General features: G+C 46.1%; 1 protein-coding gene across 14 annotated transcripts in view; it reads left to right on the forward strand.

Annotated features, from left to right (window-relative positions):
- frmd4a (FERM domain containing 4A) overlaps window positions 1-20,002 on the forward strand; it is a 796,670-nt gene that overhangs the window by 757,557 nt on the left and 19,111 nt on the right. For 13 of the 14 annotated variants that reach the window (XM_072470969.1, XM_072470973.1, XM_072470963.1 and 10 more), the window contains 4 exons: window positions 1,836-1,892; window positions 3,442-3,679; window positions 5,774-5,953; window positions 10,402-11,264. In XM_072470969.1, the coding sequence (XP_072327070.1) occupies window positions 1,836-1,892; window positions 3,442-3,679; window positions 5,774-5,953; window positions 10,402-11,264 (1,338 nt within the window). The remainder of the gene's footprint in view (window positions 1-1,835; window positions 1,893-3,441; window positions 3,680-5,773; window positions 5,954-10,401; window positions 11,265-20,002) is intronic. The other variant, XM_072470968.1, reaches the window with a different exon arrangement.

Here is a 20,002-nt window from a genome sequence, read left to right on the forward strand (position 1 = left end):
TCCCTAGTAGCCCGGCGCAGAATATTGCTAATGTGGAAAGAAGCCAAGCCCCCGGGGGTGGAGACCTGGATAAATGATATGGCGGGGTTCATAAAGTTAGAGCGGATTAAGTTCGTCCTAAGGGGGTCGGCTCAAGGGTTTACAAGGCGGTGGCAACCGTTCGTCAAATATCTTGCGGAAAGATAGATAGGGGAGAACAAAGAAGGCAGCAGCAGCAGCCCAGAACTTGGGGGGTGGGGGGTGGGGGGGGGGGTGGCCTGAGACAAGGCAGTTGCCAATTAGGGCTAGTTTTTATTTTTGTTATTTAATATTTATTTATTTGTTGTTGTTTTCTTTTGTTCTTGTTTAAATAAAAAAGGTCATTATTATCTGTATTGTTATAATGTTGTGTAAAGGATGCACAATGTACTGTGTTGGTTGACCAAAAATTTTCAATAAAATATTATTTAAAAAAAAAAACTCCGCACAGACAGTGACCCAAGCCGGAATCGAACCTGGGACCCTGGAGCTGTGAAGCAATTGTGCTAACCACCATGCTACCGTGCTGCCCAAGAACAATTGTGGCCGGCGGCCATCTGTGTAAAGGAACTGCACAATCATGAAAACGGCCATCAGTAAAGGAACAGCGATCTGCGCATGTGCAAACGCCTCCTACGTGCTACGTCACGCGCGTCATGACGTCAGAGGCCCCGGACCACGCCCATTTAAAGGGGAAACGTCCCAAATCAAAGAAGAAATCTTTTAAAGCTGTAACTTAGGACTAGGCAAGGGTCAACAGTTAACGCTGGTATTGCATTTACCCCCAGTTCAAGTATGTTAATATAGGTTAATATAGTTAACCTTATAATAAAATAGAGTTGCACCACTTCCAGTGTTGGTGACCTGTTTGTGATCCAGAACACCCAACACATCAATTATGATAGGTTTAGATCAGGTTTGACAAAGGAAAGCTGTTCCCATTGGCCGATGGCACGAGGACTCAGAAACACAGGTGTAAGGTTCTGGGCGGGAGATGAGGCGGGGGTGGGGGGGGGGGGGGGGACTTTTTGCACAGCAAGTGGTAGTGACCTGGGACTCGCTGCCAATGAGGCGGAGTAAGTGGACACAGATGATTGTAAAACGAAATCAGATGAGCACTTGAAGAAAATAAACTGACAGGGTTACAGGGATGGAGATGGGAAATGGCATGGGTTGCTCCTTAGAGAGTCAACATGGACTTTATGTGCCAAGGGCCTCATTGTTTGTCTTATTATTCTAATTTTACGTGAATGAATTAATCAGTCCATACACGATAGAAATTAAACCCCTTGATGTATTGGTATCAATACACTCACTATAAGTTTTTTAAAATAAATTTAGAGTACCCAATTCATTTTCTTTTCCAATTAAGGGGCAATTTAGCCTGGCCAATCCACCTACCCTGCACATCTTTGGGTTGTGGGGGTGAGACCCACACAGATACGGGGAGAATGTGCAAACTCCACACGGACAGTGGCCCAGAGCCGGGATAGAACCCAGGTCCTCGGCTCCATGAGGCAGTATTGCTAACCACTGCGCCACCATGTCGCCCCCACTCACTATAAGTTAACCTGTACAGTAATGGGAAATTGGAGGGTGTAATAGATTGTACACTGGGATCTGTGATTTCACTCTCTTTGACAATGCATCTCTATCCACCTATCATTTCTCAACATTGATAGAATCAGAATCAGAAACGTAAGGGGTGAAAGATCACAGGCACAGTGAAAGCAGTTCGGCAAACAGCGCTGTCTTAGTCAATCCTTCCTGTAGTTTGTGCTACAAGAATCACGTACTTTTTTCTGATTTTTCCATAGAAGCAAACATTGGCTCAGAAGACAGCTCACTGTCGGACGCCCTGGTTCTTGAGGATGGTAAGTAACCCCTTCATTCAGTGTCTCGTATTGGGTGATCGCCATGACTGCAGTATCACCACATTATTTTATTATCTCACGAGAAGTAATTTTACAGCTTGTTGGGTCGTTTTTTTTTAGTCTTCCAACTCCTAACTTTCTTTCCACAGCTATAGCACGACATGACCATGTGTAGGAACCCCGCAGGCAAACTCCATGAAAGATAGTTTCTGTTTGCCTACAACGTCAGTACGTAGACTGTCAGGTTTAAAGCATACACGTGGATGTAAAAAGAAAGGAGAAATAGCTGGCGAAAATGGGCAAACGATGAGGGCAGTGATTTGAGTCGACTGGATTCACGTTCGCTGCCGTTTACAAGAACGAGAAATGATCTCATTGAAATGTATAAAATTCAGAGAGGGTTTGGCAGGGTACATACCAAGAGGATGTTTCCTCCTGGCTGCGGAATTTGGAACTAGAGGTCATAAGGGGGTCAACCATTTGGGACTGAGATGAGGAGAAATCTCTTCACTCGAGAGGTTGTGAACCTCTGGAATTCTTTACCGCAGAGAACAGTGGATGCCCTGTCGTTAGAAATGTTCAAGGTAGAGAATTAAGATTCTTTTTAGTGAATCAAGGGAATATGGGGCGAGGGCAGGAAGGGGGGGTTCAGATAGAAGATCAGAAAGATTTACTAAAAGGTGGAGCAGACTCGATGGGCTGAATTGGTTTTTGGAGCAGGCAAGAGGCTGGATTAGGGTTTTGCCCCGTCCACCACTCTGAGCCCGGGCTTTGTAACTCTGAGAAAGTAATTTTAAAAAACACTCTCATTCATAAAAACCCATTCAGTACATTTAAATTCCTTTGGGTACTCAATCCTTTATGAACACACATATTTCATTCAAGTACTTAATCGCTAATGAAAACAAACATTTGCATCCGCAGCCTACATCAAAGTCTTTACAACTACTTGGTGCTGTGAATCAAACTGTGAGCATACAAACTCTCCACTGTGGTAATACTAGGTTATGGAATCAGTCATGCAGCACTAATCATATAATAATGACCATCAGGCTTATGTCAACAGACCATTAGTGAAATTGCAAACAGTCACAGCAGGCTTTTCTTTCTCAAAATTTAAAGAGCTTGGCATTTAAATAGCTTGACTGTTCCCCTGAGCTTATCCACTTTTTACACACATTCATGTCTAATTTTAGTATACCAAAGGGCACCTTACCACTTGAACCCTACTTCTCCAAATCACACCGGCAGCTTTAAGCCTTTTGCCCACCCGCAAGTCAAGTTCTGGACACCACATTTACAAAAATTGTATTTGTTTGAAGCCTTTTCATATGTGCAGCTACCTCAGTGAACCACAGGTTTGCAGACCACAACCCACCTCCATCGAAAATGGGAGGTACTGGATTTGCAGGTTGGACATCCAGATTCGGGGCTCCAGCGCCAGTTTGGCTAAGACGCAAAGCCCTTCGGTCTCTGTGAAACTTTGGGACAATGAGCTGGCTTACTCCTGCTCCTGGGTCTTAAGCTCGCGACTTTCCTTATTTTGCAGACGACTGCCATATTACGAGTGTTTCATCGCCAGCACAGTCTCCACACAAAGGCCTCCCTCCGCGACCTCCCTCACATCAGAGGCCTCCTCCCCCCCAGTCTCTGGATGGATTACGGCAGCTGCACTACCATCGTAGTGACTATGACAAGTCGCCTATCAAACCAAAAATGTGGAAAGAGTCGTCCTTAGATGAACCATATGAAAAGGTCAAGAAACGTGGCTCCCACAGTCACACCAGGTGAGTCGCAACAGCAGCAAAGAGATTGCAGCATTGCGGGCGGAATTCGCTCCTGTTTGAAATAGCAGCAAAGTCAGTTTACGGCAGAATGATATTATTTGGCTTTAACGTAATCACATGAGGGCAGTTAGCATACTCAAATGGATCTTATTCCAGCACAAACATAATGGCCTGGGTCTATTCCAGTGGTCTGGAGAGAAATGCATCTGGCCTTCTTTATTCCTGTAATATCGGGTGCTAGTTTCATTAAATTCATCGACACTTGTTTGAGGAAGAGCAGAGAGTTCAGCTGTTCTCCATAAATAAATGACCCCAAAACCTGGTCATTCTGATTTGCTGCCCATGTCAGCACTGATTGCACTTTGAGCCAACTGTTTGGACCTGAAGCATTTTTTTTGCATTTTGTTAATAGAAGCATTCTTGCCTCCCGGGCCGGTGCGGAGCGGGGAGGCAGTTTGTAGAGATTGGGCGTGGGTGGCTACTCCTCCCTCGTTCATTGAACAGAACGAAGCAACCACAGATAAACCTAACCCCTGCATAAAATCAGGGAAAATATAGCCATATACATGAAGAATAGTGTGTGAAGCTGGGGTTGAATATTCCAGTAGCTCCCTGTGCTGACAGGGATCCTGTTCAAAGATAAATATTTCCAGAGTTGTGCTAACTTGATGCCTTTTAGAGAGACGATGAACTTTTCTTTTAATATCTCATTTAATTTCAGCAAGTTGTAAAAACATTGAGTCACACATGTTTAAACACAAACTCCGAACCTATTCGATAATCGCCTTGGAATTAATGTAAAGCGCATGGGCGTTCTTTCCCACTGGTCAGCGTTTATCCCTCCATGAACATCGCGATATAAAGAAAAACGTGGTTTTGCCATTTCTCGTGTCTTGGCGCCCGTGGGATCTCTCTGTGTGAAAATGAGCTGTTGAGTTTCCTTACCCTACAACAGTGATTACAATTCAGGAGGGCCTGGCTGTGAAACGCTTTGAACATCCTGAGCTCATGAAAGTTTTTTTTTCTTAAGAATAGAATTTAGATTCACGTTTAAAAGGCCCCAAATCATCACCATTCCAATCTAAAGTAACTTCTATTCTGCCCAAAAATCTGTTGGGATATTTCACCTTCTCAGACTCCCCAATATTCAAAATCATTTCCAACGGGTGGAACTGGTCGACGGATCTGGCCTCTATTTCACATCACGTGAAAGAATAGGTTTCTGATTCATTTCGGAAGTTTAAGCGGTGCTCTTGAGAGTTGTAAATTATAGAGTTACTTTCTTCAATAAATGTTTATATTTCTACTCAAATTCTGGGTTCAAACCTTGTTTGATTTTGGTGCCACGGTGACGTACTGTAATGTCTGTGGAAATGACACCAAGCTGTCAACCTACAGGTCATAAGTTCAAGGGTTCTCGTGGCAAGTTAGGAAATTGAATTGAATAAATCTTGGGCGAGCATCAGAGAAATGGCCACAATGGTTGCTCAATTGTCATTAGCAACACAAACGGGTTCATTAATCAGTAACGGGAATCTGTCAACCCCTGCATGACTCTGATTGACTCTCAATCTGCCACCTGCAGCAGCCGAACGAGCTTCTACCGACGAGACATTCCGGCAGTCCGTGCTGGCGGGATCTTCCAGTCCCAGCTCCGGCACACCCTGCCATGGGTTTCCCGGTGGGGTGGATTCAATGGGGAAACCCCATTGACAACAGCGGGCCTAGAAGATCCCATCAAGAGCGAGCCGCCTCCCGCCGCGGCGGGGAGGTCAGAGAACCTCGCCCAATATTTGTACAACCAGCAACCATATTCTTAGAGCAATCAGACAGTGGCAGTAGACATTAGCTTATCGCCATTGCCCCCACTCCATGAACAAGATATTTTGAAATGAGAACAACTTGGCAGCCGCAATGCTGGCGATGCAAGTGTGAAAATACCACGACAGTAGAGTTGCAAGAGGGTAAACGTTACAAATTATTTAGGTAGGCCCCATATCTCCGGCCGTTTGCCGGGATTACAAATGAAAATCCGCAGTCATTTATTGAGCTAAAACCCTTTCCGTGACATTCTGTGTTTGTGTTATTATTTAGCCTGGGGAGTGGAGGACACGCACGGTTTCCCAGTTTAGGGAGCTGTGCAGAAGCAGGAGCTGGTGGGTCCCTGCAGAGCAGTCCTATAAGAAGTGCACCTCACTGGACATGCTCCCAGTCCAGCATGCCATCCACACCAGATCTACAGATTCGAAGTCCCCCGTATGTCCATTCTACACGGTAAGTGACCCGATAAACAACCTACATTTTCTCCTGGAGATAAGAAGAAGAAATGCGTACCCTGTTGAGAGCAGAAATCAAAGCAGGGAACTGAAAACACCGTCAAGCTCCATCAGAGAAGGATAGATAACTCTTTGGGAAGGTTAACTCTCACAATGACACCTGTTATTAAATTCTCCACCTTGCTCTCACTCTGATCTCTCTATTCTCGGTCGCCAACATTATTCTAATGAAGCTCGACGTAAATTTGAACAGCAGCAACTAAATTTTTAATTAAGTACTTTCCAGCTTTCCAGAATCAACATTGAGCTGGAAATCCTGCCCATTGAGTTCAACAATTTCCGATTATAATCTCTGCTTCTGTTAATCAGACCTCAGTTGTCGGTCATTCCTGTTTATTCCATCGTCACCTCTTCTTAAACCATCTTTTGATTCTACACTTGTCGCACTTTCATCTGCTTTTCGCCTTCCACTGTCATCCTTTTTGTTTCCTCTCTCTCCTGCCTGCAGTCTACCGCAGATCCTCTCCCTCCCCCTCCTCCTGCTCCTGATTAAAACCGGTCACACCCCTGAACATTTCCGGATCTAAGAAAAGATAATGCAGCTGAATCGTTGGCTCTGCTTTTCCGTCCACAGGTGATGCCAGACCTGCTGAGGATTGCCAGCATTTTCCGTTACTATTCTAGATTTTCAGCACCTGTATTTCTGATTCTTTTAACTCTTTATGTTAATCTAGACTCATGGGTGATCTAACACAATCTTTCTCTTTCAGCTACTCTGGTCTGTACATTCCCACTAGCAACAGCTGATTATTATTATGCTCTTATAAATGATGTTGAAATTGCATCCATATTCCTGCACCTTTTTCTCAGGATGTGCGTGGTGTGCACTCTGTATATTCCTGTAGCATTTTGATGTGAGTTTTTTGCTGAGTGAGCTGGCTTCAACTGTTCAAAATTATTATTTATAACATGTTTACGGATTTGCAAACATCAAGAGCATGTATCAGCAAGGACAAAAATCCCTGAGGATAATTCATTGATCCCAAGCTCTCAGTGGGATGCAATATTTGAAGGATGTGGAAGTTGGAGGTGGGGGAGGAGGCAAAGACACCAGCACAGATTATCTTATCCGCACTCGTAAGAACAGCTCCCACATTGCAGTGTAGGATTAATGATTTTGTCCCTTTGGGTCCAATTTTAACTGTGTTGAAGTGTGGGTTTTGAGTGAGTTGAAATCTCACCCGTAGTGATTGGAAGAGTGCTGGAGCCAGGTGGGATCTCCTCTCCCACTCCTCTACCCCCACTCCTCCTCTCCTCTCCCACTCCTCTACCCCCACTCCTCCACTCCCGTACTCCACCCCCACTCCTCTACCCCCACTCCTCCACTCCCCTGCTCCACTCCCACTCCTCTACCCCCACTCCTCCACTCCTCCTCTCCTCTCCCACTCCTCTACCCCCATTCCTCCACTCCCCTACTCCACTCCCCTACTCTACTCCCACTCCTCCACTCCCCTGCTCTACTCCCACTCCTATACCCCCACTCCTTCACTCCCCTGCTCCACTCCCACTCCTACCCCCACTCCTCCACTCCCCTACTCCACTCCCACTCCTACCCCCACTCCTCTACCCCCACTCCTCCACTCCCCTCCCCTACTCCACTCCCACTCCTCTACCCCCACTCCTCCACTCCACTCCCCTACTCCCCTCCCACTCCTCCACTCCCACTCCTCCACTCCCCTACTCCACCCCCACTCCTCCACTCCCGTACTCCACTCCCACTCCTCTACCCCCACTCCCCTACTCCACCCCCACTCCTGTTATGCTCCCACTTTTTTCTGCTTCAAATCTTTGCCTTTGGAAGGCCATTGGTGAATCTGTATGCAGTAAAGCTGGACAGCTCAGGGTTGAGGGTGACTGTGCAATCTTAAAACCTTTAGCTGACAATTCCTGAAGCTGCTGATTTTAAATATATATAATCAAACCCAAAACATTGAACAGGTTGACTTCTACAGTCTCTTAGATTGAGAATGAGGCCTTCCTGAATCTCGACTCTCCACATGGGTTGAAACTGAGTGATGACCAGATTTGACCAGGAGGTTGTGCATTTTTATATCTCCCTGTCTCCTGAAGCCACCAACCTGTCCTGGGATACAATCCCAAGGCTTCCAGTATATTGCTGTTCATTCAAACATGGGGGGAGGCTGCAATCTCCGTCGATGGAATCCTCCGTTTCCCCGGCAGTGCACTTACGCTCGTTTTATAACCCAACTGTCATCAGCACAATTCAGGAGCCTGCATTTTACGTAAGGGCACACACTTATTTAATAAACCAGATGTTACTCCCCATTCAGAGTTACGTATTTGTTTCTTTGCCTTGTCCCACTGGGCAGAGTCTCCATGGACAAGTGAGTCAGGGCAGGCAGCCTGGCGGCCCTCGCCAATGCCAATGTCACTCTTGACCAGCTGCCAGCAGATACAAAACAAGCTTCAAGCACGAACAAAGGGCACCCTCCCTCTACCTGGCACTTCTCGAGTCAAGACCAGGAGATTCGCTCTGCTGTTCCCTGTATCAGTGCTTCAGTGTCCAGCGCGTTGTGTCTGCCTCAAACTTCATCTTTAAAATGCGCAGAATTAGGGCAGCACGGTGGCGCAGTGGGTTAGCCCTGCTGCCTCTCGGCGCTGAGGTCCCGGTTCGATCCCAGCTCTGGGTCACTCTCCGTGTGGAGTTTGCACATTCTCCCCGTGTTTGCGTGGGTTTCGTCCCCACAACACAAAGATGTGCAGGGTAGGTGGATTGGCCACGCTAAATTGCCCCTTAATTGGAAAAAATGAATTGGACACTCTAAAAATTTAGAAGAAAAAAAATTAATTTGCAGTTTCTTTTTTTTTAAATCTTTTTATTGACATTTCTCATATTTATAAACAATTGTATGTATACATCACAGTTTTCTTGCCTATGTTAAAATGTACTTAATTGTACAGAGAGGTTTATTTTGTCTTTCATTTAATTGACCCCATCTTCATTTCGCCACTCTCTGGGTCGGTCTATAGTCCCTCCTCCTCTTCTCTTCTTTTACGGTTTCCCCACCTTCCGTCCGTGTCTCTCTCTCTCCCCCCTCCCCCCTCCCTGTATTGCGCAGTCCTGTGGTTCCTCATCTCCTCATTGCTGGCTCAAACAGGTTTTGGAACAGGCCGACAAACTGCCCCCAAGTATCCAGGAAGCCTTCCTCTACCCTCGGTTGGCGAACTTAATCTTCTCCAGGTGGAGAAATTCCGAGAGGCCAGCGAGCCAGTCTGCAGCTGTGGGTGGTGCTGCCGATCGCCAGCCGAGCAGGATTCTCCGGCGTGCGATTAGGGAAGCGAAAGCAAGGGCGTTGGCCCCCTTCCCCATGTGTAACTCTGGCTGCTCCGATACCCCGAAGATTGTCACTATCGGGCATGGCTTCACCCTCACCCCCACAACCTTGGACGTTGCCTCGGAGAAGGCTGTCCAGAACCAGCAAGTTTTGGACAAGCACAAAACATGTGAGTGTGGTTGGCCGGGTCCCTCTGGCACCCTCCACCTCCAGGAAGAACCTGCTCATTCGGGTTCTGGTCAGGTGCGCTCTGTGTTAGTGTTACTTCCAGTGGTATTTTCAGGGGCTTGCCAGGGAATTAGTTGTAAAATGAAAGACTGGTCCCAGTACAGAGACATTCAGATAGATGAGGAAGTTGGACTGGCAGCGAGTTAGTGTTAATGAATACAGCACGTGCAATGTGATGAGACACAGCAAGAGGAATAATTAGTGGAACTATTACTATCTTTTACCTGGAAATGACAACACAGGTGATAGGGTTGCAGTTACTTGCCCATTAACAAAATTCGCAACAGCTGTGAATAATTGAAACAACAGCTTGGGATGTATGGTCGAAAATGAAATGCATCTCCCAGTAAGAAGTTTGAAATGATGATGCTGGCCCACCTGGGAAACCTGCTGCACAAAAGTCTGCTCACTGATGTTGGGCGGGGAATTGCTAAAGAGCAACTAAACAAACACTTTATGAATTTGACATCTGAGAAAAGGCGAGAGGAACAGACTAGGTTTTTTTGCCGAAACGACAGCTCTTCAAAACGTTTCTTGCAGTGTTCCGGATTCGAAGATGACTTTAAGTCGTAATAAACACAGGGGAGACCAGCACACAGTTTAGATTCAACTGCTTTACAGAGAGATTGGCAAACATGCGGACAGTACTCCCGGCACGATTATAGATCTGGGAATGTTAGTAAATAGAAGGAACTTGACAGTATTTGACAGAAAGTGTGCAGAGAGTATGAGTGATCCACTAGTGCAGAGTGCTTTTCAAACACTGTGACCATTTCCACGTTGTCTGCAGTAGTGTTTTTGGTTCTGTACATTCCCAAGAGGCACAATCCAAATGTAACAATTTGTTTTTTCACTTTTCCAGGTCGGTTGATATCAGCCCCACCCGCCTGCACAGTTTAGCACAGCACTTTAGACACAGGAGCTCCAGCTTGGAGTCCCAGGGCAAGCTGGTCATGTCAGAGAACGAAACAGGGAGTCCGGATTTCTACACCCCAAGGACTCGTAGCAGTAATGGCTCTGACCCTTTGGATGACTGTTCGTCTTGTACCAGCCACTCCAGCTCGGAGCACTACTATCCCGCCCACATGCATGCCAACTACTCCACGCTGGCCGAGGACTCGCCGTCCAAGGCCAGGGAACGGCAGAGGCACCGATCGGCCGGGAATCTCGGTTCCTCCAATTCAGGGAGCATGCCCAACCTGGCTGCTAAGAACGGCACTGGAAACGGCAGCGGGTTTTACCTTCACAGCCAGAGCCAGCCTTCCTCCCAGTATCGGATTAAGGAATATCCTTTGTACATTGAAGGCAGCCTGACACCAGTGGTGGTGCGCAGTTTGGAAAATGACCAAGAGGGACATTACAGCGTGAAAGCACAATTTAAAACCTCAAACTCCTACACTGCAGGTGGGATCTATAAGGATACTTGGCATGGAGACGATACTGATTCAGTAAAGCTCACACCATCACGCTCTCAAATTGTTAGGACTCCTTCCCTTGTTAAACATAATGCGGAGGGGAGCACAAACAGAACTGCATTGTCGGATGAACTTCGGTCATGGTATGAAAGGTCTTCAGCCACATTGAAGGACCACAATAGGCTCTCTCATACAAGCTCTGACTCATCAGACAGGAGTTCCCCATATAGCACAGCTCACAGCACCTTTACAGTTCACAGTCGGATAACCCGTATGCCTCAGCCATCCAAAGCAACGTCAGCTGTTTCAGGTAAAACATTTGTCATCTACCCAGTGTTTCGCTGAGTGTTCACAGCAAAGAAAGCGGCCATTCAGTGCAACTGCTCCATGCTCGTATTAATGCTCCATGCTCGTATTACTGCTCCATAAGACCATTAATGCTCAGACCCCTCTTTGTCGCACCCTGTCAGCATATCCTTCAGGTCCTCCCCATGTCTTTTTTGTAGCCTTCCCTTGAAGGCGACTATGCCATTTGCTTTAATCACTCCTGTTCCACATCTAATTGCTGTTAATTTGATTGTTCAAAATATTACATTCCGGTGTCCTTGTGCACAAGTGGCACAAAATGAAATTGAGAAGAAAGGACAACGAAACATTGGCGTCCCAAGAATTATTGCTTCTCTTTTGGCCAAGAGATGGGGCAGGATCTCCCCCCCCCCCCCCAGCGTGTTTCACGGTGGGCCACCATTGGCCGGGGGTGAGATCTTCTGAGTCAACAATATTTCCTGTTCTAGGCACCACCCGCTCTGCACACCCGTGAACCGTCAGCAGTTATATATGTGTTATATATGTGTGTTATATGTGTATGTGTGACATTCAGCTGGCAGATATTATTGTACAAACACAGATTTGATGTGCGTCAAACTTGGTTTAGTTTGTAGCTGTCTGTCCTCTGAGCCAAAAGCTTCTGTGTTCAAGTCCCGATCCAGGACTTGAGCAGAGAAACCCCCAGGCTAACACGACAGTGAAGGCGCGTTGCCCTGTTGGAGATGCCAGTCGTTTGGGTGAGATGTTAGACAGAGGGGTCTGCCGACAAGCTCTCTCTCAGGTGTTGTAAGCAATCCCATGGCATTATTTCGAAAGGCAGGCACGTTCTCCCCAGTGTCCTGACAAATATGTATCCCCCCACTCAACATCACACAAAAAGATTATCTGGTCATTATCAATATTACTGTTGGCGGGAACTCGTTTTGTTTCACCCCGATACAACTCTGATTCTATTTCAATCACTGCAAAATGCATTGAGACATTCTGAGATTATAAAAGGAGCTATGTAAATGCAACTCTTTCTTTACATTTTAAGTTTTGGTGCCTCCACTAAAGCAATGGTAAAGGTGTTGGTTGCCAATGCTTGAGGAGTTAATATGAAAATATTTTTCAGTGTAACTTCCAGTTCTTCATGTCAAAAGTGAATGTTTATTCCAGCGTCAGATAGGTTACAGCTTTTTTTGCAGTTTTATTGTATATTGTGGCCAGTGGCCGCTGGAGAAAATGAGGTGCCCCGCACAAACGTATAATGCATGACGAAGCGTAACTGTCATTAATCGAGATTTATTGAAAGGTGCAGTGTGAGGCACTCACCAGTGGGGACAGGAAGGTTGGAGTGTGCAAGAGGAGAAGTCCTGTCACACTTGGGTGAACTGCTCTATTTGAGTTTGTGTTGTACAGAGATTCTGAGAAGGGCTTCCACTTACTGCACATTTCATTTGGTTAGTTTGTTGTGTTTTAAGTCAAGCCAGGTAGCCATCGCCAATCAAAGTGTAAAATAGCAAATATATTGTTGAAAAAAGAGACGTGCTGTCAAAGCTTTTTCTCTTGCACTCATCAGGGCAGATCTGCAAGAATACCAATTGTAATGGGAACAACAATTTATACTGAATGAGAAGAGGGTGCTGATTGGTTGGCAAGTGGACTTTGAATGGTAGAGATGTTGCCATGTCAAATGTACCAGTGAACAGTTAACTGCCGGCCTTTGTTCAAATTGAAACCGGGCAGGTCGACTCTGATTGGTCATGGTATTGCTCTGGGGAATGAACCAGGGGTATGGCTGTCCCCCAAGCTTTTCTTTAGTTGAAAAATGCGAACATGTTCCTTCTGTCTACAAAGGACAGGGCCCGGTGTGTGTGAATATATGAGGCTTCGAGCAACTGTAAGTGCGCCATACTGTGAGTCCAACTGGTAATTTTAAATTGGTTTTCAGTGTAATTCTTAACACAATCAGGATTGTTTAGCAAGTGCTGTTCAATCGCGGAATATTATCTAATGTTGGACACTTTGTTTTGAATGTTGCAAGCATATGGGCTGGTTGGGTATGGTCTGTACTTTGCTGTGAGCAGGACATGCTGTTTGATACAGTCGAACAGAAGTGGTCGAGGTGGCAGGTTGCAGCTCTGGACATAGACTTTTAACACTTGGGCACTTTTTTTGAGGTTAAATTTTGCCCCTTAAAGTGTGTTTACCTTGTGCATAGCCTTCATTTTACTTGTAAGCGAGGAACTCTTTTTACCACCCACCACAACAAATTCCACCTAGAAACCACCAGGATTCCTATCTCAAAGCCACTGGGAAGGCCACGAATATATCCCACGGATTCCCACTTACGGACCGCAGGAATTTCACCAGTAAACCATCAGGTATTTTAATTGTAAAACAAGAGCATCTTCTCCTCCTTCATCCGAATGGAACCTCTTTTACACGCAGGACAAAGGATTAAAAGTTAGTTCACATACTTGAGATGTTGACATCACACAGGAAGCATCCCTAATTCTAAGTAAACAGGAAGCAGTTTGCTTCTTTTGTAAACTGCCCTGTAAATGGGAAAGTGTGCTCAGCAAGACTGGTCTTTCTTTTTTTTAAGCTTTACGACATTCCTGCGTTGCTGTTGTATAAATTCCAGTCAGATTGTTCAATCTGAATTCTGCCCCCATCATAAATCCCATTTCCTAACCAATTCTGGTTGTTCCCTCTCTATTCCAACTGCTTGCATCAGAAATCCTTTCCACGAATGATTAAGTTGGCCTTAATCCACAAAACGCACTCGTAATGTTCCCGCTAAATTTCCTTGCTTGTGTTCAGAATGTTTGGTTCCTGTACCGGTGCATTCTGGATTATTGCAGAGCAGCACACATGCACAGCTTAGAGGCGATATTGCTGACAGCTGCCTCTTCAATAGCTAATCGTGGGCCTACATCCGTTGGAGGTTGGAAGAATGAACTGGGGGTGCTGGAGCGTCTCAGGAGGCCGGTGAATTGGGCTTCCTGCTCGATAATCTGGATTTGGATTTTGTTTATTGTCACGTGTACCAAGGTATTTTCTGCGAGCAGCTCAACAGATCATTAAGTACATGAAAAGAAAAGGAAATAAAAGAAAATACATAATAGGGCAACACAAGGTACACAATGTAACTACATAAGCACCGGCATCGGATGAAGCATACAGGGTGTAGTGTTAATGGGGTCAGTCCATAAGAGGGTCGTTTAGGAGTCTGGCGACAGCGGGGAAGAAGCTGTTTTTGAGTCTGTTCGTGCGTGTTCTCAGACTTCTGTATCTCCTGCCCGATGGAAGAAGTTGGAAGAGTGAGTAAGCCGGGTGGGAGGGGTCTTTGATTATGCTGCCCGCTTTCCCCAGGCAGCGGGAGGTGTAGATGGAGTCAATGGATGGGAGGCAGGTTTGTGTGATGGACTGGGTGGTGTTCACGAATCTCTGAAGTTTCTTGCGGTCCTGGGCCGATCCGTTGCCATACAGAAATAGTGCCAGAAGACTGGAGGATAGCAAATGTTGTCCCCTTGTTCAAGAAGGGGAATAGAGACAACCCCGGTAACTATAGACCAGTGAGCCTTACTTCTGTTGTGGGCAAAATCTTGGAAAGGTTTATAAGAGATAGGATGTATAATCATCTGGAAAGGAATAATTTGATTAGAGATAGTCAACACGGTTTTGTGAAGGGTAGGTCGTGCCTCACAAACCTTATTGAGTTCTTTGAGAAGGTGACCAAACAGGTGGATGAGGGTAAAGCAGTTGATGTGGTGTATATGGATTTCAGTAAAGCGTTTGATAAGGTTCCCCACGGTAGGCTACTGCAGAAAATACGGAAGCATGGGATTCAGGGTGATTTAGCAGTTTGGATCAGAAATTGGCTAGCTGGAAGAAGACAAAGGGTGGTGGTTGATGGGAAATATTCAGACTGGAGTCCAGTTATTAGTGGTGTACCACAAGGATCTGTTTTGGGACCACTGCTGTTTGTCATTTTTATAAATGACTTGGAGGAGGGCGTAGAAGGATGGGTGAGTAAATTTGCAGATGACACTAAAGTTGGTGGAGTTGTGGACAGTGCGGACGGATGTTACAAGTTACAGAGGGACATAGATAAGCTGCAGCGCTGGGCTGAGAGGTGGCAAATGGAGTTTAATGCAGAAAAGTGTGAGGTGATTCATTTTGGAAGAAATAACAGGAAGACAGAGTACTGGGCTAATGGTAAGATTCTTGGCAGTGTGGATGAGCAGAGAGATCTCGGTCTCCATGTACATAGATCCTTGAAAGTTGCCACCCAGGTTGAGAGGGTTGTTAAGAAGGCATACAGTGTATTAGCTTTTATTGGTAGAGGGATTGAGTTTCGGAGCCATGAGGTCATGTTGCAGCTGTACAAAACTCTGGTTCGGCCGCATTTGGAGTATTGCGTGCAATTCTGGTCGCCGCATTATAGGAAGGATGTGGAAGCATTGGAAAGGGTGCAGAGGAGATTTACCAGGATGTTGCCTAGTATGGAGGGACGATTTCATGAGGAAAGGCTGAGGGACTTGAGGCTGTTTTTGTTAGAGAGAAGAAGGTTAAGAGGTGACTTAATTGAGGCATACAAGATGATCAGAGGATTGGATAGGGTGGACAGTGAGAGCCTTTTTCCTCGGATGGTGATGTCTAGCACAAGGGGACATAGCTTTAAATTGAGGGGAGATAGATATCGGACAGATGTGAGAGGTAGGTTCTTTACTCGGAGAGTAGTAAGGGCATGGAATGCCCTGCCTGCAACAGTAGTGGACTCGCCAACACTAAGGGTATTCAAATGGTCATTGGATAGACATATGGACGATAAGGGAATAGTGTAAATGGGCTTTAGAGTGGTTTCACAGGTCGGCGCAACATCGAGGGCCGAAGGGCCTGTATTGCGCTGTAATGTTCTATGTTCTATACCTGGCTGTGATGCAGCCCGATAGGATGCTTTCTATGTGCAGCTGTAAAAGTTGGTAAGAGTCAATGTGGACATGCCGAATTTCCTTAGTTTCCTGAGAAAGTATAAGCGCTGTTGTGCTTTCTTGGTAGTAGCGTTGACGTGGGTGGATCAGGACAGATTTTGGGAGATGTGTACCCCTAGGCAGAACATTGGAATTTAAAAATAAAAACCTGGTTGGAGGGGGAGGGGGGGCGGTGCGGGGGGCTTGCCTCTTTAATTAAAGCGGGATGAGATGGAGGAGAGAAGAGATGGCGTGATGGACTGGGCTGTGTTCACAACTCTATTTTATTTTATTGTCACGTATTAGTATACGGTGAAAAGTATTGTTTCTTGCATGCTGTACAAACAATGCATACCGTACATAGGGAAGGAAGGAGCGACTGCAGAATATCATGTTACAGTTATAGCAAGGTGTAGAGAAAAGATCAACTTAATACGAGGTGGGTCCATTCAAAAGTTTGATGGCAGTAGGGAAAAAGCTGTTCTTGAGTCGGTTGGTACGTGACTTCAAACTTTGGTATCTTTTTCCTGACACAAGAAGGTGGAAGAGAGTATGTCCGGGGTGCGTGGGGTCCTTAATTATGCTGGCTGCCTTTCTGAGGCAGCGGGAATTGTAGACCGAGTCAATGGATGAGAGGCTGGTTTGCGTGATGGACCGGGCTACATTCACGACCTTTTGTAGTTTCCTGCGGTCTTGGGCAGAGCAGGCTCCATACCAAGCTGTGATACAACCAGAAAGAATGCTTTCTATGGTGCAGCTGTCGAGGTGGTGAGGGTCGTAGCTGACATGCCAAATTTCCTTAGTCTTCTGAGAAAGTAGAGTCGTTTCTTAACTATAGTGTCAGCATGGGGGGGACCAGGACAAGCTGTTGGTGATCTGTACACCTAAAAACTTGAAGCTCTCGACCCTTTCTACTTCGTTCCAATTGATGTAGACAGGGGCATGTTCTCCACTACACTTCCTGACAATCTCCTTCGTTTTGTTGACATTGAGGGAGAGATTATTTTCGTCGCACCACTTCACCAGATTCTCTATCTCATTCCTGTACTCTGTCTCGTCATTGTTTGAAATCCGACCCACTACGGTGGTGTCATCAGCAAATTTGAAAATCGGGTTGGAGGGGAATTTGGCCACACAGTCATAGGTGTATAAGAAGTATAGTAGGGGGCTGAGGACACAGCCTCGTGTGGCACCGGTGTTGAGGATGATCGTGGAGGAGGTGTTGTTGCCTATCTTTACTAATTGTGGCCTGTGGGTTAGAAAGTTCAGGATCCAGTCACAGAGGGAGGAACCGAGGCCAAGGCCACGGAGTTTGGAGATATGTTTCGTAGGAATGATGGTGTTGAAGGCTGAGCTGTAGTCGATAAATAGGAGTCTGACATAGGTGTCTTTGTCATAGGACTCTCTGACGTTTCTTGCTGTCCTGGGCCGAGCAGTTGCCATGCCAGGCTGTGATGCAGCCCGATAGGATGCTTTCTATGGTGCATCTGTAAAAGTTGGTAAGAGTCAGTGTGGACATGTTAATTACATTCAGATGAATGTAAATGGACATTAGCATCCCCGAGACAAGTGGGAGACTCAACGGCGTCAATCCCGGTTTTGGCCTCGCATTCAATTCAACCAGCCATTGTGATTCCTGCTGGCTAGCCACCCTGGAGAACAACTCCACCGCCCCCAATTTCCCTTTCTCTTTTAAAAATTTGTTCATGGGACGTTGGTGTCGCCGGCATTTATTGCCCATCCCTAATTGCCCTTGTGGGGGCAGTTAAGAGTCACCCACATTGCTGTGGGTCTGGAGTCACATGTAGGCCAGACCAGGAAAGGACGGCAGATTTCCTTCCCTCATGGACAGTAGTGAACCAGATGGGATTTCAGGACAATCGGCAGTGGTTTCGTGGTCATCTTTTGACTTTTAATTCCAGATATTTATTGAATTGAATATCCCAGTGTCGGGATTCGAACCCAGGTCCCCAGAGCATGACCCTGGGTCTCTGGTTTACTAGTCCAGTGACAATACCACTACGCCACCACCTCTGCTTGATTCGCTTGAATTTTTCCAAGTGCTCTGCTATAACATCTTTAATAACGACTTCTAACATTTGCCCACAACACATGTTAGACGAACGGGCCTGTCGTTTCCTGCTTTCCGTGTCCCCCCTTGTTGAATAAGGGAGTTACATTTGCTATCTTCCAATCGAATGGAACCTTCCTGCAACCTTCCCACATGCACCATAGAAAGCATTCTATCTGGGATTTTGGACGATTAAAACCAATGCATCAACTAGCTAGCCATTTTTTTCTAGACCTTAGGGTGAAGTCCATCAGGACCCGCGGATTTGTCAGCCCGCAGACCCAGGGCAAGGTTCTGTACCCTCCCCGCAGCGTGTTTCTCAGTGGCGGGAGGTGTCCCGCTGTTAGCTGGGGTGGGATCTTCGGGTCCGGCCACTGTCAATGGGATTTCCCGTTGAATCTCCCGCCCCCCCCCCCCCCCGCCACCAACCAGGAAACCTGCGACGGGGGTGCGGAGTTGACAGCCGGTAGGTCTCGCTCCCAATAGTTTGCTCAATGTCACTTCCCTGGTGATTGTAATTTTCCAGAGTTCCTCCCTCCCTTCCTCTTTTGCCGTCTATAGTGAAGATTGATGAAGAATAACTGTTTAATTCATCCACCATAGCTCTTCTTCCCATTACCAATTCCCCAGAGGCACGTTCTAATTATTTTAATAATCTTTATTGTCACACGGAGGCTTACATTAACACTGCAATGAAGTTACTGTGAAAAGCCCCTAGTCGCCATATTCCGGCGCCTGTTCGGGTACACAGAGGGAGAATTCAGAATGTCCAATTCACCTAACAAGCACGTCTTTCAAGACTTGTGGGAGGAAACCGGAGCACCCGGAGGAAACCCACGCAGACACGGGGAGAACGTGCAGACTCCACACAGACAGTGACCCAAGCTGGGAATCAAACCTGGGACCCTGGCGCTGAGGCAACAGTGCTAACCATTGTGCTACCGTGCTACCCAGTATCAGACCAACACTCCCTTTGTTAACCCTTTTATCTAAATATCGATCGAAACCATTTGCTGTCCCTCTTTATATTACCAGCTAGCTTTCTCTCATATTCTAGTTTTTACCTCCTGATCAATCTTTGTCATTCTTTTTTTTCATAAATTTAAAGTACCCAATTAATTTTTTCCAGTTAAGGGGCAATTTAGCATGGCCAATCCACCTACCCTGCACATCTTTGGGTTGTGGGGATGAGGCCCACGCAGACACGGGGCGAATGTGCAAACTCCACACGGATAGTGACCCGGGACCGATCCTGGGACCTCGGCACCGTGAGGCAGCAGTGTTAACCACTGCGTGATCGTGCCTCCCGAATCTTTGTCATTCTTTAATGTTCTTTATACTCTTTCCAATCTACTGATGCCCGCTTCACTTTGTGCAAATAAATGCTTTTTCTTTAAGTTTAACCCTGTCTTTAACTTTTTTAGTTAAATACGGATGACAGGCCCTCCCTTTGGTATTTTTATTTCTTATTGGAATGTGTATATTCTAAAAAAAACCTTTAAATGCACCTCTATCGATCTATCCCTTTAGCACATTCGCTAGTTCAATTTAGCTAGCTCCACTTTCATGTCCTCATAATGGCCCTTATTTAAGTTTGAAATTCTAATCTTGGGCGCAATCTTCTCTCCCTCAAACAGAATTTTAAATTCAATCTCCCCCTCAAACACAATGTAAAATTCAAGCATATTA

Source organism: Scyliorhinus torazame, chromosome 13 (assembly GCF_047496885.1).
Source record: "Scyliorhinus torazame isolate Kashiwa2021f chromosome 13, sScyTor2.1, whole genome shotgun sequence".
NCBI classification, from domain to species: domain Eukaryota; kingdom Metazoa; phylum Chordata; class Chondrichthyes; order Carcharhiniformes; family Scyliorhinidae; genus Scyliorhinus; species Scyliorhinus torazame.